General features: G+C 38.6%; 1 protein-coding gene across 2 annotated transcripts in view; it reads left to right on the forward strand.

The window, feature by feature from the left end:
* Positions 1-1,937: 1,937 nt before the first annotated feature.
* LOC122831600 (exostosin-1b-like) overlaps positions 1,938-25,281 on the forward strand; it is a 35,477-nt gene continuing 12,133 nt past the window's right edge. The window contains exons 1-3 of one of the 2 annotated variants that reach the window (XM_044117898.1): positions 1,938-3,886; positions 20,181-20,274; positions 25,118-25,225. In XM_044117898.1, coding sequence (XP_043973833.1) covers positions 2,934-3,886; positions 20,181-20,274; positions 25,118-25,225 — 1,155 coding nt within the window. In that variant the 5' untranslated portion in view covers positions 1,938-2,933. The remainder of the gene's footprint in view (positions 3,887-20,180; positions 20,275-25,117; positions 25,226-25,281) is intronic. The other variant, XM_044117896.1, reaches the window with a different exon arrangement.

Here is a 25,281-nt window from a genome sequence, read left to right on the forward strand (position 1 = left end):
TTGTATTCATCTGGTATCCAGTTGACTGTCTGTTGTTTTTTTCCATTTGTCCTGATTTATCTTTTTTTAAAACAAAAACAAAAAAAATCTTGTTACCGCATCCAAAAATAATTTTCTGGTCCCGTCAATAAAAGAGCTCAGAACAAAAAGCAACACTCACGGGACGTGAGGAGTGTTCATTTATTCATAGTTGTGAAACAGAAGGGATGAAAGGGGGAGATGCAAGGGTAAGACGACGAAGAACAGAAGAAGGGGTGATGTGTAGATTGACAAATGGAGAGAGGACAAACCAACGAAGAAGAAGGCAGAAGGCTGCAGAGTTGACCATCACTCACCTCACACTCTTTGATCAGTGGGGCCGTGGATTACCAAAGGAGCCCGGATGGCTAACGTCTCAAAGAATGCAGGTGCTCTTCACAAGCTTCAACTAAATGACTTGGGACATCAGACCACGGCAACCGAGAAACAACATCAGGGTCTGGGTGTACCTCCCAGAAAAAAAAACAACCAATTCATATCAGCAGGGCTGGACAATCATGGTGGATTTTTATTGTTATTTTCACATACAAGCAAATATTCAGACTTGACATTTAGGGTAATTCAAATGAAGTGTATTTTGAAGGATACTTCAGGAGGATGAATGAAAGCATACGGATCCTCCCTGTACAGTGGAAAAAGCTCAGAGGGACTAGAAACACAAAGGAATGCAGGGGAGGATGTCTGGATTTCAGAAATAACATATAAATTTGAGTTTAATAGTTAAATGATAGGCTAATGACAGTGCAGCAAAAAAAAAGTCCATCACATAAAAATTTTTTTTTCCACAAATCTTTTTAAAAGATACACAAAAATATAAGAAATACCCTCATAAGTCACCCAAATTTTAAATAAAAACCACCTATAAATAATTTAAGCACAGTGTACATACAGCTTTTCTATGTAAAGAGCCATGCTTGAGGGAGTTCTACACTGCATGTCTGCTTGAAAGCATTTGTGACTGTGAAACATGGTGGTTGCAGGGTCATGTTGCAAAAATGTCATTTTTCAAGAGGAACATGAAAGCCGGTTGATGGATGAAACTTATACAAGGTGATTGGTGACAGTTTCTTGAGAAATGTCACCTTAGATGAGCCGCTGCGTCCACCATCAGAATATACTGGGTAAACAAAGAGATTTCATTCAAATAAATTTAAAAAAAAGTGACAATAATTGTGCTCACATTACTTTGATGAAACTCTTCATTTAACACATGTTAATAGCTAATGGTCTATTCATAGTGAAAGTAAGAGCACCTGCCAACATTTTGTCACACGAATTTAGTATAGATGTACAGCTATAATTCAATAAATTAGACAAACCTCAAAAATCAAATGTAAAAGTAAAGAAAATAGAAATTTAATTTGTGAGAAAACTGTAACAGTACATCAGCTTACAAAGGATTTTTATAATACAGAAAAGCCCTTCTGTGGCATGGATGTGATCAGTCTCTGGCACTTCTGAGGTGTTAGCTTGGGCCCCTTTTTCTCTCATTCCACTCAATGTTCCTTTATTATCCGTATGAATAGCACCTACCGAACAGCTTCTTTTGCTACTACATGTTTTTGAGCTACCCTCCATGAGGAGTGTGTCAGTGGCTGTCAGAGGGGCATTCAAATTAGAAAGCTTCCCCTTGGTTATGTAAGCAATTCAAGTACACTTTCTCTATTAAATCTCCTATCAAAATGAACAAAAATAGATATAACACATGACATATATCGCTCTCTGTTTAATTAAACAATAAGAAATATTTTTATTTTGGATTAAAACTGTTGAAATAATTTAACTTTTTTGATAATATTTTACAATTTCTATACTCTTGAGCCGTACCTGTACCCCGCCCGCCTCGGATGTGACGGCACCCAATGGGAAGGCACCGTGCGCCGTGGAGGAACGTCATCTATTGGGCACTGGTGGTCACAGTAGTGGGACGGCCCAGCCGTGTTGAGCTGCTTGGCTCGCTTCGTTCGCCGCACTCCTGTTTGTGAGTGTATGAGCCACCACTTGAGCACTTTACATGACTGGAAAAACTAAGCTAGATGCTAATTTACCGGCTTCGAGGTAGAAGACACATTTCCCAACCGAGGAAAGAGGTTGTTTTTATTGCGGAAGGAGACAGATTTGGTTTTGCTGCCTTTTCTTCCAGCCAGTGGTAGAGATCTACGATGCCGAGCGCTTAGCTAACAAGCTAACTGGAACTGTTTTCACACACACAAGCTAGTATAGTTAGCTTGCTAACAAGCTAGCGAACGTCGGCTTTAGAAATGTATTGTCTCGGTTTATCTGTTGTAATGTTGGAACCGGCTATGGAGGCATTATATGAACAAACTGGTGTAATATCGCCTATGATATGTTGAATGTTTTAAAGCTCCTGTCCTAGTTTGGTTTATAATCTCCAGTGAAACCTTAAGACTGGAGTACAGACACTAGTTAACTGTCTGGGCAACAAGTCTAGCTCACTCTGCTGCTTTAACTCAATTATATACTTGTATTTCATATTGTCAGTTAATATCCGGATAAGACAGAAACTGTAGCTCGTGGCAAAAATAATCCTTGTGGCTCAGCAAAGGTGGCGTTACACAAAGAAAAGTAGAGTGCGACTTAGGATGTCCAGATCTGAGTCCATCCGGTAGTTCGGGAAAAGCTGTTGTCATTTTATCAGCAGCATCACAGCCGACGAGGAAGACGAGGTGGATGGACATTAAAAATCGCCCACATGCGTTGGATCAGCTCCCGGACTTGTGAAAGGCAACTGAAGCAGGAGGAGGGAGACGAAAGCTCGCAGCCCTTGCAGCCCGGGGAAAGATGGCGGAGCGCTCCCACAGGAGGTGGTGAGACCCAAACTTCGCAACTTGTCCGATTCACAGACTCGCACCTTATTTCCGATCGCCGGACACATGCAGGCCAAAAAACGATACTTAATCCTGTTCTCCGCCGGCGTCTGTCTCATTCTGCTGTTGTGTTTCGGGGGTATACAAGTCCCGCTGTCCGGACGGGGTCCCAGCCGGCGTGATGACCGCAGCCTCGCCGGTTCTCACCCCGGGGCTCGGTGGCGGCGCCTCCAGGGATACTTGCAGTCCTTCAGCACCTTTGAGAAGGATCGGAGCGATGACCTCAGCGAACACATATCTCCTAGGCAAAAGAGGGACACCAACTCATTCCTGTACACTGGAAAACGATGCAGAATGGAGTCCTGCTTTGACTTCTCTCTGTGTGAGAGGAACGGATTTAAGGTTTACGTGTATCCGCAGCAGAAAGGAGAAAAGATCTCGGAGAGCTATCAAAACATTCTGACCTCCATCGAGGGCTCCAGGTTTTACACGCCAGACCCAGCGCAGGCCTGCCTGTTTGTCCTGAGCTTGGACACTCTGGATCGGGACCAGCTTTCACCTCAGTACGTGCACAACCTGAAGGCGAAAATCCAAAGCCTTCCTCTCTGGAACGAAGGCAAAAACCACATAATCTTCAATTTATATTCCGGCACATGGCCAGATTACACAGAAGATCTCGGCTTTGACATTGGCTTTGCCATGCTGGCCAAAGCCAGCATAAGTACAGAAAACTTCAGGCCTGAATTTGATGTTTCCATCCCCCTGTTTTCGAAAGAGCACCCCAGGACAGGTGGAGAGAGGGGCTATTTGAGACATAACACGATCCCCCCTTACAGGAAGTACGTGCTTGTTTTTAAGGGGAAGAGATACCTGACTGGAATTGGGTCAGACACAAGGAATGCGTTATACCATGTGCATAACTCGCAGGACGTGGTCCTCCTCACCACCTGTAAGCACGGGAAGGACTGGCAGAAGCACAAGGATGCACGCTGCGATAAGGACAACGCAGAGTATGACAAGTGAGTACTTTTCTGTCATTAAGTTTTCAGATAATTTTAATTGACCACTTACAGTCTCATTTCGTGCTTTTAGAAAAACTTGCACTAAGTTAGAAAAACTTGCACTCGTGAATGTTTGACTTATGGGCGGACAATATGGACTTAGAATTGTATCGTGATACTTTGTGGTACTATTGTGATAACTATAAAAAATGTGATTTAAAAAAAATGCATTTATTACTCAGATTTTTTTTGTTGTTAACTGTATGGTTGTGACTGCACAGCATTCATAGCACCACAAACACAAATATCTTTGAAAAACTTTCCTATTTGAAATGGGCTAAATCAAGACACCACTTGTTTAAAGAAAGTATGATTTATATCAGTAAGCTGCACACAGTAACTGGATTTAATCATGTTGCCAAATTTACTAATACTTATTGATGCCTTTATGGAACAAACGGTGGAAAAAAATAGCAAAAATAACATTTCCAATGGCACTGTCAGTTTTTTGTTAATTTATCATCAATAAGTGAAATTTATCTTAATGATAAATTTATCAAAATGATAAATGAATCAAAAGTCTTCATGATAAACAATATGATAAATGCCCACCCCTGGTTTGACTTAATTTCTTTGCAATAGCAAATATTGTAAATGAACTAAACTGATCAAAAGTTCAAATAAGCGAAAAAAAAAAGCAAAATATGAGGTTTATTAATGTGCCCATAATTATTTTTCTGTATAATTTAGATTGTTTAACAATGTCTTTTAGTTTTTTGTTATAAGAAAAAGAAAAAAACAATGCCCTGGAATGTCCTAAAGATATTCTGCCGCCACAAGGGTTTGTTGTTTATTCAGTTCCCCAATATTTGCTCACACCATTTACTCATTTATGGACTCTTAGTGGAGGCCTGTGAGGCACAGCGGTATTAAAGTCATTTAGTCAATATGTCGATCTGTTGACTCAACCATTGATAAGTCTGCTTCTGTGTTGTCCGCATCTTGACATCCCCGTTATCTTTGTCTTGTACAAATATTCTATTGTTGGAGATTTAATTGAGTTTATACTAATTTGTTACTTGCCTGTTCTGGTGATGCACAAGTGACTGCTTTAAATTGGGTTTTTTTTTTTGACCAATATAATCCTATGAGCGAGCAGGATTGTTGTCTCTATGAAGAGAATACTCCATAGAACAGAAATGCAGCACTGGAATCATTTCCCGGTATCAGCCAGGTCATTTCCTGAGCTCAAATCTGATGAACAGTGGACAGTGGACAGTGGGATTCAGTTTTTGTCGGCCAGGTCCGTTTTTACTGGTGGTGTTTGATTGGAGATCTTTGGACTGGATTAGCAGTGACAAAGCTCCGGTGCCAGTGAGGGGAAGCCACTCTGGCTTCTGTTTGCTCAATCATTTCCCAGACAAGCCCAATCGCATTAGCCAGGAATGCACTGGCTCTGACCAGTGTCCTGTTTGACCCCAACATGTTGGGGGGGCCAAAAGGTAATGACTTGTCTTTTGACTTTATGCTGTATTTTTATTTTTTGTTTGATACCAGTGCCCTTTAATTGCAGTGTTTACATAGGAAGTGGGTAGAGACAGAAGCGGAGAGCAGCAAATGCCAGGATTGGAAATCAAACTCCCATTTAAAAAGAAAAACAAAAATTCATTACTTTGTCCCCACCAATAGTTCCTGTGCTTATAAAACGTAGAATATCTGATCTGTGTATCACTGATTGAGAACTAATTGCTCCCTGCTGAGTGACCAGAGAGGGATTTTATGTAGAAATCTTATCTATAACTCAGATGTCAATTCACTTTATTAAGAAGCTTTGGGGAGCAATTAAGATATGAATTTCTAATATGTGACAATCCAGCTTAATTACAAGCTAGAGTAAGGGCTTCTTACTCAAAGTGCCTTCTTTAAACCCAACTAGTGGTTTTACTTTGATTCCCAATGCGACGTCACATCTTTGAAACGTATCAAATCATTTATGTCGTTTTGTGTCATGCCCTTTTCTGCCAGTGCTACATCTTTAAAATGACAAAATTCACACAGACTCTGATCGCCACGAGCATGCTTGATGTCTAAAGTGTAAAGCAAGGGTGCTCAAAATCTCCTCTCCACGTTTTAGTTCTCTCCCTGGTGGCACCAACAACCTCCTCAGCATGTCAGTGTTCTTCTTAGGCCTTCTAACGAGCCATCATTTGATCCAGGTGCGTCAAACCAGGCAGAGAACTAAAACATGCAGGATGCCGGCCCTCGAGGACCCACTTTGGGCTCCCCTGCTTTAAAGTGTATAAATTGCATTTTGACAAACACACCAGCAGTGCCCTGAATCCCGTTTACCCTCTCCTCAAGCTGCTCCGTCTGAACTCTGTTTTGACAGTATCACGTGTCCATGTTTTCTGAATGGTTGCACTCTCCAAATGTGAGTATTGGATATTGCTAAGCTTTGTGTTTATATCTACTTACATTCTTTGGACCTTTGATACCAATGTTGGAACCGGTGGTCCTCTTATGGGGTTACCTCTACCCCAGATTGTCCAGAGCACAAGACGTACGGCGTCATTGATTATTTAACAGCGACTTGAACAAACTGCAGTTCTGCATCTAGCTTCACAGGAAGTGGCCGATGCAAACATACGGATCTGAAGTTGAAGTCTCTTGGCAGACAGAATCTATATCACGTCATAGCTAGAGCTGTAGCCGTTGCCTGTTTTTATTAATGGGATACTATTGGATAGTTCTTTCATTAATCAAGGAATTGAATAAATGTGTAGAACTAAAAAAAAAAACAGGTTCCCAACCAGGATTTTTGTTTTTTGACTTACACCTACAAAGAGCTCTGTCTCATCTTTTCTGCATCACACACATCCCAGCCTACCAACTCTTTCCAGGGACTTTTCTTTGTAGTGTTGATTGTGCGTGACTGCAACAATGTGGTCGACGATACTTCATTATGTTTTTGACATAATCAAGCATGACACCGTTATTTTGAGTTGGAATATTTTGTTTTATAAATTTAGAACTAAATGGTTTTCTAAAAACATGCCAACATTGTTAAAACTGGTCTTAATCTCCACTCCACTTGTTGGGTGCTGCAAAGATGAATCGTTGCATTTGAGGTGACCACTGACGGATTCTCATTTAGCGTATTTCCATCTTACTTTATTAATAATTTAGGGTTTGACATCTGCCTGTTGCTTCAATGATAAACACCAATTTGGAGTTTTTATATTTGATATTGTGCTGTTATGCTAAACTTATGTATGACACACTTTTCTCTGAATTAGTCATTGAACATTTGGCACTGTTGTATTTTTTTTGTTCTTCAAATTTTCATGTTGTTTTGTGACTGCACCTTTGACAACATTATTCAGTTCTATGCAATACATAAAAATTTTACCTGAAGTTATTTAGCTTGATATGTTTCTATTTCCAATTGTCTATAAACATAAATAGTTTAGTGTATTCCTGCATTTTAACAGATTTAGATTGGAGTTTCTGTGTTTCAGTCTTACTTTAAGCAGAGATCAGATGTAGTACAACCTAAATCTGTGTCATATTTCTTTCCCACCATTTTATTCATTAATTTTTTTTTTCTGTGAAGGTTTTGGTTGTAACAAAGTTGCTGCGGCTTGTTATGCGGCGCTCTGGGTCCGACAGTGCAGTCTGGCATCAAACTAGGTGGAAGTAATTGTTTCTGTGCCTGGCTGTGGTCTTTTGTGCAACTAATCCCTCTTATCCTCTCACAGTACAAAAAAAAAGGAAGTTATGATAGACTCAATGTAAGCCCTCATAATAATTACCATGTCCAATTCATGTCAGTTTTCAACTGAGACTTCGATGTGCCATAGATTGACTGGTTATTACTCCATAAAGATACCACACAGTGCTCCCCATACTGCTTTTAAGCTATCTGGGAATTATTTTATTCTTTGCCATTCATTGAAATTAAGTTACCGGCAGTTGAAGTACAACATTCAGTCTCCTCAATATGATTTGTGCAAACCTATTAAGACCCTGATCTGCTTGTTTTACATCTCTGCCAGCATCTCTTGTGAAGGGTTAGTCAACAGTTTCCTTCCCTCGTCTCTGTGTACTTGTTTGTATATTTGTACTCCGCCTCTGTGCACAAGCCAGTAATGCTGCTGGGAGAGAAGAGGAGAGAGATTGCTGGGAGATCCAGCAGGAGGCAGATCAGATGCAATTTTAACCTCAGACTGAAAGCCTTCTCACAGCTTGTTTCCAATTAGGAGGCACTACCAAGTGCAAGAGCATGAATGGGATAAAGTGAAAGATTGGGGGTAGAGGGGTTGGGGGGGAAGCTAAGTCACAGAATACTGAGATGCAAGTGGAAGTTGGGGAGGAAAATGGAAGCACAAAGGAAACAAGCCCTCTCAGAAGTGACGAGATAGATTGAAAATAAAAGGCAGAAAAGAGGGAAAACACATGGCCATCTATTCAACCGTACGAGGTGAGTGCAATAGCTGGCAGGCTGCTGACGTTAGTCTGCTAGGTGTATTTATAGCCTTGGAGGATTTTTAATCCTCAGTATTGGCCAAAGCCCCTGGCAGAGGGCTGCTAGCCAACCTGATGCAGGCTTTACAAGCTTGGGGAAAATGATAATCCATGGGGGAGGATAGCTGATATAAGTTCCTGCACATGAACTATATCTGATGTTTTTTCCATTAATCTTATCTATATTTCCAACACATTGGGTCAGCGGTTTTTTTGTTTGTTTGTTTTTTTTAAAAGGGATTATAGTGTACGTGGTCATTTTGTCATAATTTTTCAGTGGCTTTCCTCCTTTAAACCTGATCTGTGTGGCTGTCAAAAGTCAAAGGATAGTATTTAAACAAAATTGAGACCCATCCATTAATTTGTTCCAGTCTCTTCAGCCAGTAAGATCATCTTCCAAATGTCTGTTTTCCCCAGTGATCCTATACAGTCTTTTGTCAGATTAGCTGTAAAATGACCCCTTCAGTCAAGTCATTAATTACTACTTTAGCTTGGCCCTTCCACCCACTGTCTTGTATATCTTTGCTATGTTTCCAATAATCCCACCAGCTGCCTCTTCTTCGTAGAGCTAAATGATATAGCTTGCAGAGAAGACATCTGGTAAACCACAAAATCTTATCACAAAAATTATCTCTGAACTTTTTCTGACAAGAAGATATAAGACTGTCAAATTCAAAGACGGCAGCCATTGTTTGAAAATAAGCAGGTTGAAATGTGGGAACGGAGGAGTAATTTGGTAAAGATAGGTTTCCCATAACTGGTGCACAAGGTACTGTGGTCTGGCTCAGTTTCATGATGATCTGAGTGAAGGAATTAGCTGATGTGTCTAGAATAAAATTGGCCAACATCCCAAAGTAAAATGCCTTTGGTGGCATTAATGAAGGGCTCAAAATCATACATTTATTAATATTTCATAGCTTTCTCCACCTTCATTATCAGAAGTGCTGCAAGTGGAGCCTTTAAGGTCAAAGATGTAGTTTAATGGCGCTGACTCATCAGCGAATCGTTGATGTTGTGCTTAGCTGGCCACGTACGACGAAGTGTGTTGTGAGTGCTACATGCAGAACCGAGGACCGGCTCAAAGGCAAAGCTTCTAGGATTGTAATCCCTCAGTTGCCATGGTAGAGGAGATAGCACAGAGATGAAACTTGGTGCTACGAAAGTTGATGTCAGTTAGTTTTTAGTTACTGTCTCTGTGGATTGTCAAAAATAGTTGGAAAGCACACAATTTATTCCGTTGTTGCACTCTTCTGCCTTGAAAACTGTACCAGGCAGTCAGAGAAATAAGCAGCCACTCTGTTGGTAGCTCTTGGCTGAGTTGTGGTTTTAAATCCTCAGATAAAACCAGCTCACAAACATATCCACACACAGATTTGGTATCTTTTGCTGTCCTCCTTGTGCAGCACTTTGTCAGATAAGGGCTTTAACCAACACGGTGTGAGGAAGGTAATCTAGGACAAATGATCACCTTGAATATATGTCATGGTCTGATGTCTTCATTTGTCCTTCACTGTTGCAGTTTTCACCTAAACTTCATGTTTAGGTTTATCTCTAGGGAAAGAAAGCACACACACACCTATCTCTATCACTGAATGGTGTTAGTTGCTGTGACTCGCACAGTTTGATAGCGATTCAGGCTGCTCGCATGAGCATGCAGCAGTCTTAGTGCATAGATTTCATTATCAATTGATAAAATCTAGTTCCAGGTCAGTGCGTGAGATAATATAAAGGCATTCAGCTACCCTATGAAGTAGGGCTGTACTGTGTACGATCTTCAAACCTTGTGCTTGTCTAGCACATTGAGTTTATGAAGGATGTGCAGTAGATATGCTGGGCTAGCCATGTACTGCTGCATTGGATGACATCAATAAACCTGCAATATATCTGAAAGTGGAGATCATGTTAAGTGGATGTTTTTTTTGTGACTATTGGTAGGAATGTAAGGTTGTAGTAGTAACATTAACAAGAGTCCCATGCGTTTATTAATGTCCTTTTACTAATGTCTTTTGACTTCAAACCTCAATATTTCGTGTGTATGTTGGTACAATAAACAGCCCACATCTGACTAGCTACCAAGGAATATTGTGCCACAATGGTTATCCATTAATATTGATGCATAGAAACAGACCGAGTCAGAGAAAGAAAGGCATATTTTGACTGTGGCAGGGTTAAAAGTTGGTCGGATGTTTTATGTAACCGTGGCAATGATAAGGGGTTAAAAAATTGATTAATTTTTTATTTTTTTTATTTTGAGGCAGTCTGCTAAACAGTCATTTTGAGAGGCGTTTGTTGTGTTTTGTGTGTGATCTAAAGAAGAGTGAATAAACATTTTCAGAATTTAGAGAATGTCTTCAATAATCAAACCCATTCCTGAGAAAACTTACTTGTTTTTATCATTTTCATAAAGTAAAAGACTGCAGCCATGCCTTCTGAAGCCTTGATACTGGAAACTGATCTGTTGTGTACATTCTTAATCATTAAAACCTATAAATATTAAAAGTCTTGCTGATTAAGCAAGACCTATATCAATATATTGACAATAAAATCGCTGGCTCTCATTCTGATGTCTTTCTTGTACAGTTGTCTTCAGGCTTTTGATTAATAATTTAAAGAGTTTCTGTAGTGGCTACAACAGCAAAACATTTTGAACTTTTCCAAAATATTGTTAATATTTTTAAAGAGTTTTTATAACACACCCAACACATCCTCTCCTCTCCCTCCTTATCTTCTATATTGAAGAGCGTCGCCAACATATTATCCAAGTGCCAGCGATTTCTGCTAGCTCCTGCAATTTGTTCACATTGTATGGGAAAACGGCAGCATTTTTCACTTTATCTATCATCATCTGTGCAGCCTGCACCCTGTAATCTCGCTTTCTGCCACTGAAGCAGTTGGGCTTCCCTCTCTGCGGTCTCGTAATTGCGCAGTAATAATCTTTTCCCTCTTGAGAGTTACAAGACTGTGTTTACACTTCATTTTTGGCAGCTCGACTTGGCAAGACACTAATTTACACTTTCCGCAGCAAAATGAAGCTCCTCTTTGGATTACTTTTGCTGCCTTGCCAGAGCATTAGAGGCATCACAGTTATCTATGGGTTCGATGGGCTTCTGAAAATGTTCTTTTGTATCTGTGATGAAATAAAAACGGTAATTATGTACACATTTATGAGTGTCTTTTTTTTATGTCCATAGAAAATGAGGTGTACACCCCTTCTTTAGAAGTAAAACTTCCCTGAAAGGTTAAAGAAATTTTCTTTTCTATACATTGACAGATGAAAGCTGAAATTATTTAAGCTAAATAGCATTATATTCTATGTCTGAGTCACACAAAAGCATCTCTTTTCTGTTTTTTTATGGTACAACTCTCATATGCTTTTTATTTTTTAAGTTAGCAAAGCTAGAGTGATGTGTGTTAAGCAGCAGAGTGCAGGCTAGCTAATCTAGACAGCTAAATAAACAGCTAATATCAGCTGTTTTCATGTCCCTCACCAAAACTATTATGGAAATCTGCACTCTTTCATTGAGGGGAAAAAAAAAATCTTCCCTAGAACCAGTCACAGTTGTTAACGTACAAATATAAAATTAATGCCAAAGCACTCTTTGTTGTATATTTTCCAGAAAATAATCACAAAATGTTACAAAGGAAAGTTAATCCAGAGAAATCCCATCCCTTGCAGCTTGCCTTTAGCTCTATTCATGTCCCTACAATGAGTATCGGATCAGACGCAGCCCGCAGGTTTGATGCTGCGTTGATAGCAGACTCGGCCGATAACGCTCCATCTTCTGATCTAAGATGGGTCCGTCTCCCCGACCATCCGTTTTGTCTTGCTGTTTCCATTAGACGAGGAAGACCGTCTCTGTGGAGGCTGACTGGAATGAGATTTTCTGATCAATGAACAAAAGAAAAACTAATTAGAAGCCATCCACACATCAATATGTGGCTGTTTATGGTTAGAAATACATTTCACTTTATTTGTTTTTTCTTTCTCCCCATCTCCGCCGATAAATTTTCAATTGTTTTACATGATTCTATCTATATGTTATTTCTTCTGTTTTCCTATTATGTTGTTATTCTTGTTGCCTTTATGCTACATCATTCTTCGTTAATTTTTCCTTGGCATCCCGCCTCCTTCTTTTCTCTCGTCCTTTCCATTATACATGCAGGACATTCCTTTTTCTGTGTGGCTTCCCTCTCTCATTGAATCTAAATTTTTCATTACGGACCGTTACGGCCGTTTATCTCTTGCTCCATCCATCCAACGTCCGAGCTCTTATGGAAGGTGACCTGGACAGAAACGTTTCTGCACTCGTAAATAACCTCTGGACTTTGCCCTTTAAGTTCCATTCAGACATAAACTTGAGATATTTAGAAAGACTTCACATTCCCTCTGTAAATGTTGTCATTCCTGAAGTCATATGTTAAGTTTCAACCTTTTATATGCCGTGCCTTAACAATTGTGTAAAAGTGATTGATTAGTTGTACAATATCTCTGTGGGCTCTTTGAGGCCTTGTTGGGGGAGACGACTTTTCTTTTTCTGGTTTTTAGAGGGAGCTTAAAATGAACGGAGATTTGAAAGCAAAGAACGAAGTAGAGAGATAAAAGACACAAAGAATAATATTCCAGTGAATTAACCTGAGGGAGCATAATGTGGTTCTGATGTAGACCCTGTCTGTGTGTTGATAAATGTTTTATGAAGCGCTCTTTGAACTCATTAACCACAGGGAGATGAGTAAGTCCAAGGTACCTTAAGGAAATGAGTAAAGGTTTTTTTTTTTTACTAAAGCTATTTTGGTACTACCCTACTCTTCTGATTTGACTTTGGGTAATGCTTTTTCAACCTCTTAGCAGTGATTGGAAAACTTTAAGAATATCACAATTCAAACATCAAAAAAGAGCTTTTTCCTGAAAACTACACTCTAGATTTATATTTGGGTTGAAGTGGTCCTTAAAACTGGAAAAGCATTGAAATTAACAGTTGTCTGGATCTCCAGACAAAAAATTTAATAATCTACAAGAGTTGCAGTTTTTAAGATTGTTTGAGCAAAAATCAGTACTGACATTGTTATACCAAACTAAAAAAATCAGAAGCCAGTTGCAGCATTTTTGTTTCATGATTTATGGAACTAAAAGGTAAGATCAGAATTTCAAGGTTAACATTTTCTACTTGAAATGTACTGAATGTCTTAAAAACTATAGAAAAAAAATTGTAATTTGCATCTAGAAAAGTATGTTTTCCAATGGCAAAATGAGTCGGAACTTTTTATAGGTTCATCAACATGATTCATTGTTTTCTTTAAACCATAGCTGTTCTGCCATACAATTCGAATAATGAAGTCATTTTATAAAATGCCAGAGAAAAAAAACCCCATAGCTGCAGGTGAAACAGCCATGATTAAGTACACCATTAAGACAAAATAGTAGAGTGAACCTCATTACGATGGCCTTATTCATTAATCTGTGATATGCCACCTTCAGGCTACAGACTATTTTAAGCATCATAGCAGCCACAGTCGTTCTTACCGTTAAAGATTATATGATCCCATGTCTAAAACAAGAAGCTTTCAGCTGGATTGCATTGCCAGACCTAGTCTCCCAGTGTAATTTGAATCCTGACAACAACTGAGCTTCCTATAGGAGGAATCCAGGACTCTGCAAGGCCTGTAAAACCGTGGCTCGCGTATCACGTTTCCACATTTTTCAGGAATCGCTGCCCACAGTTACCTGATGCTCTTTCTGATTTTGAAAGACCGGACCAAACCAGAACGGAGACCTTTCTATTTGCTAGCAATAGCTCTCAAAAATAGTCTTGTGGTGACTTGTAAATTAAAGAAGTGCTCAAATTCGTTTGAAAAGGAAGTACAGGTTTTACCTCAGAGTTTGTTGGATTTGATTTCTGGCTCCAACAGCTACATCAATGGGGATTCTTGAATAATTTAAGTTGCTCTGATGCAGGCTTGGACCAAAATAAAGCTCTATCCGTGTGTTTGAGTTGTGACATTCTCACCAGAGATGCCTCCCGGCTTTTCTTAACTTGGATCCAGTGTACATTTCTCAGCTGCTGTTTTTTCCTTTCCTTCCCTTCCTAATCTATTGACGCTCACTTTCACTTGGTGGCTTTCAGCCTGAAATTCCTCTGGCTTAAGCTCGTGTTCCTGGCAACGGCCTATCAATGTAGCGTAACTGTGACAGTAAAGAGGGAGCATAAAATTAAATGTGAAGTCACTCTGAAATAATAGGGGGACGGAGAGAGAGGAAGCTGGTTTTAGAGCTGCTGTAATTTTCCATCTTGCAAAGTTATTCTTTGTTTACGATTTATGAGAGTTATCATTTTAGATAAACACACCATACTTCATTTGTACATTGTGTATAACGTCAAGGAATAGGCATGTTGAACTAAGGTCAGGTAAGATACGAAAAAGTGAGTAAATCGTACTAGCGTCCTGTAGCTAATGCACATCTGACAAGTGGAATGAAAGTAATTTTGCAACAAAGAAAAGAAAAGCTGGGTTCTTGTAAGACTTGGAGGATCAGAGCTGTGGACATGTGACTGTTGCAAAAATGATTCTCATTTTCTCCTGATTACTTTCATATATGTTGCATATTGGGTGATTATTAAGTGAAGTGAAATGATCAAGACTTGCCTGAGATGTGCAAAAACATTTCAGGAGCATAAGTCATCAACACATTTTAACTGTATTCCTTACTTTTGACATTTCTGAAACTCATCACAGGCTGGGAGATAATTATGACCTGCGTTGTTGAGGTTAATATTATGCTCTTTCCAACCTATTTTTATTTCTATATTTAAGTAAAAATGTCACCATGGATAAAAGCTAGTGATATCTGTTGCTTCTTTGTTTTTAAATAGGTATTTTAATGGTGATTTAAAAGCGGTGCACCGATCAGAAAATATCGGGCCAATCTCTGATTTAAAATATATATATACACACACATATATATATATATATATATATATATATATATACATACAAATATATTTGAACTTTGCGTTGCCAAGTCTGATTTCTCTCTTAGAGGGAGGATATAGAAATCTATAAGAACAGCATTGAAAATATTTATAGTCTTTCTGATAGTGGTCAAATATTTTTGTTTTGTCAGAAAGCTGTTTGTGTAAAGCAATTTTTTACTATGGATGTGGAACAGATGTCACAGATTTCACTTTTTGAAATGCCTTTCAGCATTATGACAAAGAAAAGTAAATTATTAGGCGGACTTTCTTACTCCAGACTGTAGCAGCAATTTCGTCATTTGATTGAGGAGCGTTTGACCAGGACGAGTCGACGGGGAGTAAAGAACGGGTTGCTTTTGACAGCATCATACAGCCCAATTCTTTGTTTGATGCTATTTTAAACACCATACTGAAACGGTTATCTTTCTTTTTCTTCCTTCATTGATTGCGTCCACACTGAAGAGTGCAGTGACAGCAGTGCATTTGTAAGCATGTTTGATGATTAAAAAATGTTCAGATCTTACAGTTTATGACGGCGTGGCTTCTAATCCGAGCTAATCAAAAATACAGTTTATTTGAACAAAGACAAACTTGTGATTGAATAATTTTGTGTTATTTTCTCATTATCTTTAAAGGTAGTCAAAGGTATTCCAGCATTGGCTTCACTTTTAACACCAAGACTTCATCCATCTCAACCCTGAAGCTCATTAGACGTGGCAGTGCCTCTTTGGTTAACACTTCCCTCTCAGTTTTTGGGTTACATGTGTGTGTGAAGATCAACACTGTTCCTCTGAATCTCCTCCAACTGACTAAGTGAGCCACGCATTTGCTTTTTCACACCGTCCGTCCTTGTTGCTAGGATACTGCTTGATGTTTTTCTTTCTTGACCTTGTTGTTCCTTTCTTTTTGAATCTTGATACTTTTTCTGTATCGAAAGCCATTTGCTTCTGTTGATGAATGACTAGCCTAATCAAAGTTCCTCAGTGCATTAAATGTGAAGATTTGCTCATTTTCTGCCAGTAGAACTTTATTCTTTATTTCACAGAGAGTGAGCTACAAGATTGAGACATGTTCCAGCATTGGGCTGTTTAATTATTGACCCAGCCTACATTGCTATAATTAAAATGCAGCACTAGCAGAATGTACACATCTGTTCTTTTCTAGTTGTAGAAAATTGATTATCTTGTCTCTCTATGGAAACTTGGTTGATTTTTATTTCTTTCTTTAGAGATTAGATTGCTTATATGAGCGCTGCATGTTATTTATCACTCCGTTGTAAGTTTTAGCGTCTCAGTCATAAAAACGACACCTCAAATATGGCAGTTAAAATCTTTACAAGATGTCTAGTGCATCATTGACTTGCACTATATGCATGCATGGCACTTGAAATATTATGTCCCACCAAATATTGCATCTAAGCAGTCCTTGCCGATTTCTGTGCATCACACATTTCAGAGCTTTAATAGGAGTGTATTGCAAACATTTGATTTGCAGCCAGTGTGTGAAAAGAACCTGAAAACCCAACAATCATTGCTTTGATTATCTGTTAAACAACCAGAACACTATAGTTTGCTTTTTACCCAGTCCCCCAACCCCCTCATTAAATTGTCACTGACTGCACAAAGGAAGCAGCCATATAAAAGCACTTCAGTTTTCCAGCCAGTCAGCAGCTCCTGGATGGTCAAAGAAAGTCCACAGTGTGGTCACTCTGATTGGACAGTCGGTCTGGGTTTAAACCTCAGTGGGGTTTGAATGTTCACCACATGCCATCCCTCTGAATGAAGCACCGCAGACCGACCAGCAGCAGCTCTGCTGTTGCAAGAGTTCAAGTCTTGTACCTCAAAACACTTGAAATATTCACCAATAATGTATTCTTTCTTCAGATTATATGCATTCACAATATGAAAACCATAAAGTAGTTTTTGTTTATTCTAGTTTATATATTCATGTAAAGTAACATGGCGCTATTTACTGTTGTTTACTGTTCCATCTATAAAAATGATTGTGCAAAACAAATGTACTGAAAGGAAAGTTTCACAAATGCATAAGCTGATTATAGAGAGTTTGTGATTACAGTATGATGATTAGCTGTGCGCTGTAAAACTCCTGCGCTCGCTAGCGACCATCTGGATACTGCCGTGCTGAAAATATGGGACAAGGCAGGGTTTGCCTCGTACCGTGCAGTGTTAATTGCTGACATCCGACATGACTGCGAGGCGCGTGGTGTATGAAAACATCCTCACTGACATCTGTTTTTTTTTTTTTGTGTGACATAATAGCAGCAGTGAGGGGGGGGAAATAGAGCTGTAGGTACTGGATGTGGCTCCAGTGGAAGATGGGTTCCAAACATATGCCTTTAAATCTCCACTGACATCCAGTAGCATACTGTATGAGGGCTCTTCCCCAGAGGCTGCCATCTGGAAGAAAAGGGGAGAATGGAGGGGGAACATCTGGTTCTTTCCAAGTTTGCATTGGCAAACTCTTGAGTTTTACCACAAATCTGGGCCAGAAATGGATCTAAATCTGTTAGTTTAGTTTGGATCGTTGGTTTAGTTTGGGTATAGCAGAGATTATACTGATCACCAACTGACATGTTTTTACTTTCAGTCGATGTTTTTTTTGTTTTCTTGACTTTGTGATTAAGGAATTTAACAAATTGTTCACGCGACTAAAATAAAAATAAACATGTATTAAACTTACTGCAGAAAATGGGAAGAGAAACATTAATCTTACAAGCAGCAGTGAAGCAATTATATCATGCATCCATCCCTGTTCGGTTCAGTCTTCGTGCTGCTTCTGAGGTTTGCAGCCCTTTTAATGTTTTAAAAGGGCTGCAGTTGAGTAGATAAAATCTTTTTTTTTTTTCCCTTCTCTCACATATGTCGGACCACACCGAGAGCAGTGCACACGGTCTTCCAGAGCAACATCTCCGCCACACAAACTGCTTTAACTTTACATGTTTTGTTTTTTTTCTTCTCTCTGTTTCTAACAATCTCCCCTGCTGTTTCTGTTCTTTTGAAAGTTGGAACTGTAATCTAGAGCGTTTGCAGAAATGTCTCCATACTGTGTGGTGAATCCTGTTTCCCCAGTGTTTCTCTATGGCAGAGATTCAGTAATGCCGTCTCTTAACAATAGTTGATCATTTGATTCTTTGGCTCTTTGACGTTTTGTTAAAAATTTATTGACAAGATTAATTATGTGTCTCAACAGATGCAGTATGAGAGAAATAAAAACTTAACAGTGGGACATCACAGGGCTCAGCATCAGCTCAGGAACTAAAGATTTGAAGTAGAGATTCACTGATGTGGAAATCCGGGCTGATTAAAATATTAAAATTCCAGTTGTGGCCAATATTGATTTGTTTTGGTATTTTCTGTACCCTTTCAACAGTAAGAAAGCAACAACACCACTGACATTAGCTAAAAAAACAACCGCAGCATCATTATCACATGACCAACCTCCTTCCCGTCCAGAAACATGAACCCCAATAAGATTTCCTCAATTTTATATGCATGACTAATGCAGATTTGTTTTTGTTTTTTTAAAAGACCACCATCAGCGGATATGATGTTAATACCAATATATTGTTCAACCATGATTTAAACCAATAAATGCTCCTGGAGTTCATGTTAAATTGATGTCTTGCCCACAGCGATCCACTGCTCTACAAAGCTCGGACCGCTGTGTAGCTGGAAGAACACGAGACACCTTGATGTGGAACTCATCAGTCGATCTGGGTCGGCTAGATTACTCCAAAAATGATCAGAATAAGTTAAAAAAAAAAAAAACAACCACATATTTTTTTTTTTCCTTCAAGGACTATTATGATGAATTTATAAAAACTCTAACCTTTATTTTTTTTCTTTTGAATTTTAAACTATCCAGCAACAATATCTGAATTTAAAAATCGTGTTTGCACAATTTATACTTTTGAACAGAAATGTCCAGATAGTAACGCTCACTTTAGCTCTGAAGACGTTCTGATAGAAAAAGCGTCCTTAAAATGTTCGACATGCTGGAAAAATGTCCGAATCACCACACACCACATTAGCTGTGATAAACATCCAACAGTTTTGCTGTTAAATGTCTACTTTCTGTTCAGTGTTTCGATGGCATAATTTAATGCTGCTTTTTCATAAACCGATCAAGCCTTAAAACATGAAAGAAGTTGCGACTATCTGTGATGTGCCAGGAGCAAACAGCATGACATTTTCACGGTGCATAAGGGCTTGGAGTCTGGTATCGGTCAGAAGTTTGCGTAAACAAACATCAGGTAAGAGAGGCTCGGAAAAATGGCTCAAGGAGTCTGCAGTGTGTAGCTATTTGCTGCTCCTTACTTTTACATTTGTTTTGTCTTGCAAATGTGACTGCGGCTTCACTTCGCAGCACACATTTGCATGTGTGGCTGTCGGGGGCGGAAAAATAAGACCCGGAAAAATTACACTTTCAAATTTTTGGTTCTATTTAATGAACCCCAACCTAAAGCCTAACAAGGCAGAACAGAAAAAGAACACCGTTCCTCTCGCCTGCATACATACATTATCAGGGGAAGGAATTCCAAGCAGCTTTCCTAATCAGAGCCGGTGTTGACTGAGGGCTGAATTGGGCAAGGAAAAGCATGCAGGTTTTAGACGGGCAGGTGAGAGGGCAACCATGCTTAAAGGGGAGAACAATCGACATCTGAGATTGGATTTTTGCTAAAAATATGGAGGCTTTCTAGGAATTCCATGCTTAATCAACGTTCTGGAACTCTGCCATGTTTTTTTGTTTTTTTTGCCTTGTGAGCCTATAATTTGTCTTTCTCCATTGTTGTGCAGGTATGACTACAGAGAGATGCTGTACAACTCCACGTTCTGTCTGGTTCCTCGCGGTCGAAGGCTGGGCTCCTTTCGTTTCTTGGAGGCTCTGCAGGTGAGTGATACTCAAACACGTCTTCCAATGTGAGCATCTCGGACATATTTTCACTTTTTACTTGTTTCTAAAACTGCCACCATTTCAGGATAACTGCTTAGCATTTATTTTTGCATGTTTTCTAAGATAAATAAACTGAATGGTAATGGCTAAGTCCCAATAAGCATTTTATAAATTGATCAGAAGATGAATTAAAATGAAGTGGCTCATTTCCATTATAGTTTTTGCATAGAGACCTCAAACTTCATTTTATTTTCTGTTTTGTGTCATTTTTAGTTTGTTTTTTTATTTATTGTTTTTGGTTGTTGTGTTTTAGTTGGGATATTTAGAATATGATCCAGTGTTAAGAGTTCTTTACAAAATTAAAGTTTACTGATCTTTTAGAGGTTTAACTTGCGTTATTATACCATTAGCTATGTCTCGAATATAGTCAAAACAACAATATTATTGTTTATCGCAGTAATTACAGGGACAATTTATCGGCCAGCAACATTAGCTATTGTGACCGGCCTATTAAACAGTTGAAACTGTTAAAATGCATATCAAATAAATATTTGCTCTGCATAGTGGTAGGAATTTTAAGTCAGTTTGCTCTTTTACTCAACGCTAATACAAAAGGCAAATATGAGTTGTGTAATTGGTTAGTCCATCAACAGCAGAGATTTTAGCATCATTCTCTCAGAAAGATGGATGTCTGACGGTGGAATCACTTCTTAACAGCTGAACTTGTGTGTTTCATTACCTCTCAAGACGCACCAAAGATAAACAGTCATAGATGTTCCAGGTTTTGCTGAACATTAGTGGAGTTAACCATTCTGACCATTTTTCTTTGTTCTTCTTTTTTTTTTGGTGTTTTTTTAAAAAGTTGTCATTGTGGCATGTCTGCCCTTGTGTTCAGAGAAAAAGCCAAAAACCGGTGCAGCTTAAACTGAATAGAAAAGCACTTAGTCGGCCCCACAGGCCGTCTCCCACACTGTCAGTCATTTTGTTATTGTGCTTCCAGTTTTTTTTTTTTGTTTGTTTTCTTTAGCTGCCTCTGACTGTGTGTCCTCGCCCTGTCATTATGTCTCTCATGTCAGAGTCTTCTTTTCACTTCTGGCTCTTCACCCACCTAATCTTTTTCTGACTCTTTATGAATACGTTTCTTCAACTTGTGGAAAACAAAATACTCTCCAGAGGAATATAACAATAAAAATATAAGATGAGACAAGAAACTCTGCTGATTTTTAGTTTTTCTTTTATAAGGGAGCATTCCCAGACCATCAATATAACTTTGCTCTACACTGCGGCTGTGTGTTTGCATTCTTCCAAATATTAAAGCATCTCTGTCGCCCTCAAAGGTATTGAAGGATATTACACCAGCTTCTCTAACGCCCCCAAAAGGCTTTGTTTCACCTCCAGCCATATGCTCATACAGCTACCCTTGTTAATAGAACTAATGTCACATCTTGAGAAAAATGGTATCTCTGATGCAAAACTTTCACACCCCAAATATTCTTCTTAAATTGTATTCTCACACTACGACTAATAAGATGATCAGAAAATGTGTTATATAGGGCATTATTAATTAATGTATGTATTACTGAGGTTGATGTTAACAAAACAAGACCGTCTTGGTATGTAAAATGTAAAACTTTAACCTTTCAGAGTTAAAGCCTCTCAATTATTTTCACTTATGTAACTATTTAGGATGGGCGAAAAATCTTTTATACTGACCACAGCTTTTTCATTGTGGTCCCAAAGTCTGATCGGTGTGAGTCCATATCATTCCTAGAGATTGTAAAGCTCTCTTGATTTTACACCATGAGCACAGTACAAGCTAATATCGAAATCCACTTAATAGGCAGTTTCACTTCAGTGACTTTAATCTTATTTGCCATTCTCTGCATTTTCACTCTGTTAGAAGAACAGGGGTTCTTCTGTTATCAAGTAGAAACAGAAAGCAAGCTGCTAAAGTTGTCTTCAAAGAGTATTTCTTTGGGAATGTAGCATCATTAGGTACTTTAATTCCTCTAAAACCCATGTTCACAGACTATAGGGATAATCCATATTTCTGTTAAAAGAAACAAATTTAAACTATCATCACCGCTTGCAAGAAAACTACAGGTGTTTCCATTATCAAAACTAGTGATGCATTTTTTTTGTGTATGGCAGAAAAGCCTCCTAATGATAAAGGAATAAATAATGTCAAACTTATTTCTATACCGCCTATTCATAAGAAACATCTGTCAAGGCCCTTTACAAGGTAAATGAATTCAAATCAGGTGAATTTATCCCTGTACAATCCAACACGACCATACCGTTTTAATATTAACCGATTTAACGTTACAGTATCCATAAAAAGTATTTACTCCTTTGGATGTTTTGTGCTTATTTAATAAAAACTAAAAGGCCATCCCTCAGACAGAAAGATTTCCTTTTAGTTCATCCCCAAAATATTATTTTATGAAAAAAATAAAAACATACTTTAATGTCAAGGTGAAAGGTGATTTCTGCAAAATAATATAAACTTCTTTTTTTTTTTTTTTTTTACATAAAATTAGTCATTGTATAAAAAATTACTCCTTTCAAGTCAATATTTAGAAGATTTATCATTAACCTTTGCAATTCTACAAAAAAGATTTCTTGCAAAACTCAAAAGGGGCATTCACAGGTGATTTTTGTCATTTTGTAGAAATCACTTTTAAAATCAATAACTGATGAATTGCTTAAGACAGCAGATGGTTGTCATGACGTTTTTTTTTTCATCACTAAATGGCTATAACCTGATAATAATTACAGTTGTTACTATTGAAACAATGAGACTGCACTTTCTACCTGTAAAGCCAAAATAGAAATGGAAATCCTTCAGTCCGTTTGATAAAATACTAACTTGATTTTAACATTTATTGTTAAAATCAATAAATCAAGAGAGCAGCTGGTTGTAAATTAAGCTCAAATCGGATTTCAAACGGTTCCCGCAGTTTAATGCTTCCATTGCAGGATGCAGAGTGCCTTTTTTAACACCGGATTTATAGATTATGTATATCACACCCGAAGCAGAAAATTGTTTTCTTTCGCCCCTTCATACACATTGAGCAGGCTGTGCTAATATGAATATACTTCTGCATATGAGGCAATATGTGTGTACTACATATGTATAAAGCTATTTTAGTTTTATGTCAAAGAAAATATTAGTGTCTAAACTTTTGTTCTGTGATATTTGTATAGAATACAATTGTCAATTGCCTTTGACTTCAGAAGAAGGTGGACAGTATGTCTGTGCTGTATGTGACAAGATAATAATTACTTCCCTGGGGAGTTGGTGACGAGACCAGGTGAGCTGACAGGAAGACATTTTCTGTCGTACAACTCTGGACTGTGGTCTGAGGGTGTGTGTGTGTCTATGACTTCACACTCCTGGCCTCAAGTCTGGCAGACGTTGATACATTTCAACCAGTTAGTCGAACATGGTCTACTGTGTCGTCATAGTGCCATAGGGAGGCTTTCAGATGGACAGCCAGAAAGTAGTGGAGAATCTTGGTGCAGCACACTGCGGATCAAGTTGTGCAAAACAGAAGGAATTGGAGGGGAAAAAGTGTCTCATGCATCTGGAAGGTTTCCCCAGCTCAAATGTTTTAATGACTGTTGTACGTTGGTGTGATATTATGACAACGGAGAGGATTGGAGTGCAGGTCTCTGGAGTGGATTGCTGTGCGAGAGCAGATAAGCAGGTAAAGCTTGGCAGCCTTTGAGCAGATTGCTACCTATGCTAATGACACTACGCAGATTAGAGAAACGCAGACGCAATCCAGTGCAGGAATGTTTGTGCCTGGACAAACGTGTGTGTGTGTGTGGGTTTTTGCGTGTGTGTGTGTGTGTGGGTGTGTGTGTGTGTGCGTATGCTCAGTAACCAATCAGTGAATGGGATCCTGCTTAGCAGATTACAGAGCCTGTCACTGCTGGCAAGAGGCTGCTTTTACTATCCCACACACACACACACACACCCACACACTCAGCTGACAGAATCAGTTTGTAAGAACATGGATCCAAACAAACACACATGCTGAAAGAATATTAAGCTATTAGAAACAGGGGATTAATGTTCTGGTATGCTTTTGCTTATGTCCTTCTGAACATGTTTGTTTCTGAAATAGTGCTTAATATTGTGCTAAGTTTGAGCAAGTATATCAATGTAACGTTAAGGAGAAATATGTCCAGTTGTCTTTTGTGACTAAGCCTGTCATGATAAGCAATAAATCAATTAATCTCTTGATAATTTACATTTTGACAAGATGCTCTCCTTTAATATCTTTTTTCTGTTTTGTTTGTTTTTAATAATAGTGCTAACTGGCACATTTTTCTCTGTTTCCCTATGGAAGCTGAATAATTAACTTTTGAAATGTAACTTTGCTTAGATTTCATTATCCATTTTAAATATTCTGTTCTTTTGTATATCTATTTTGGATGTGTCAAATGTTCTTTAGAAACTAGTTGGGGGTTTTTGAGCAGTTGCACTTGCATTAATATGCCATCATTGTTGTATTAGTTGAAAATGGTCTCCAGGTGACAATATTATCATTTACAACAATCATTTCTGGGTCATTTTATCATCCAGCAAAACTGATCATGACAGGTTTATGTGTGACTACACCGGGATTTAGAAACGTTTCAGATCTAACTTGTTTCCTGTAGATCCTTAATATACAGTAATGTTCCCTAAAATGTTCCAGCTAAATATAAGAAATGTTAGACTCTGGAGGAGCTAGCTTCTCCAAATTAGATGCTGAGGCCTGTTTGTTTGACAAAATACATAGTTGATGGGAGATTGCTCATCTCTTGTTTGCACATGATGATGTTGCAGGCAGCTTGTGTGCCAGTGATGCTGAGCAACGGCTGGGAGCTTCCCTTCTCAGAAATCATCGACTGGAACACAGCAGCTGTGATTGGGGATGAAAGACTACTGTTGCAGGTAGAAACACTGCGAATAACTAAAGTTTAAAACCTACATTGGGTTTGATTGCTTTG

Source organism: Gambusia affinis, linkage group LG05, assembly GCF_019740435.1.
Source record: "Gambusia affinis linkage group LG05, SWU_Gaff_1.0, whole genome shotgun sequence".
Classification (NCBI taxonomy): Eukaryota; Metazoa; Chordata; class Actinopteri; order Cyprinodontiformes; family Poeciliidae; genus Gambusia; species Gambusia affinis.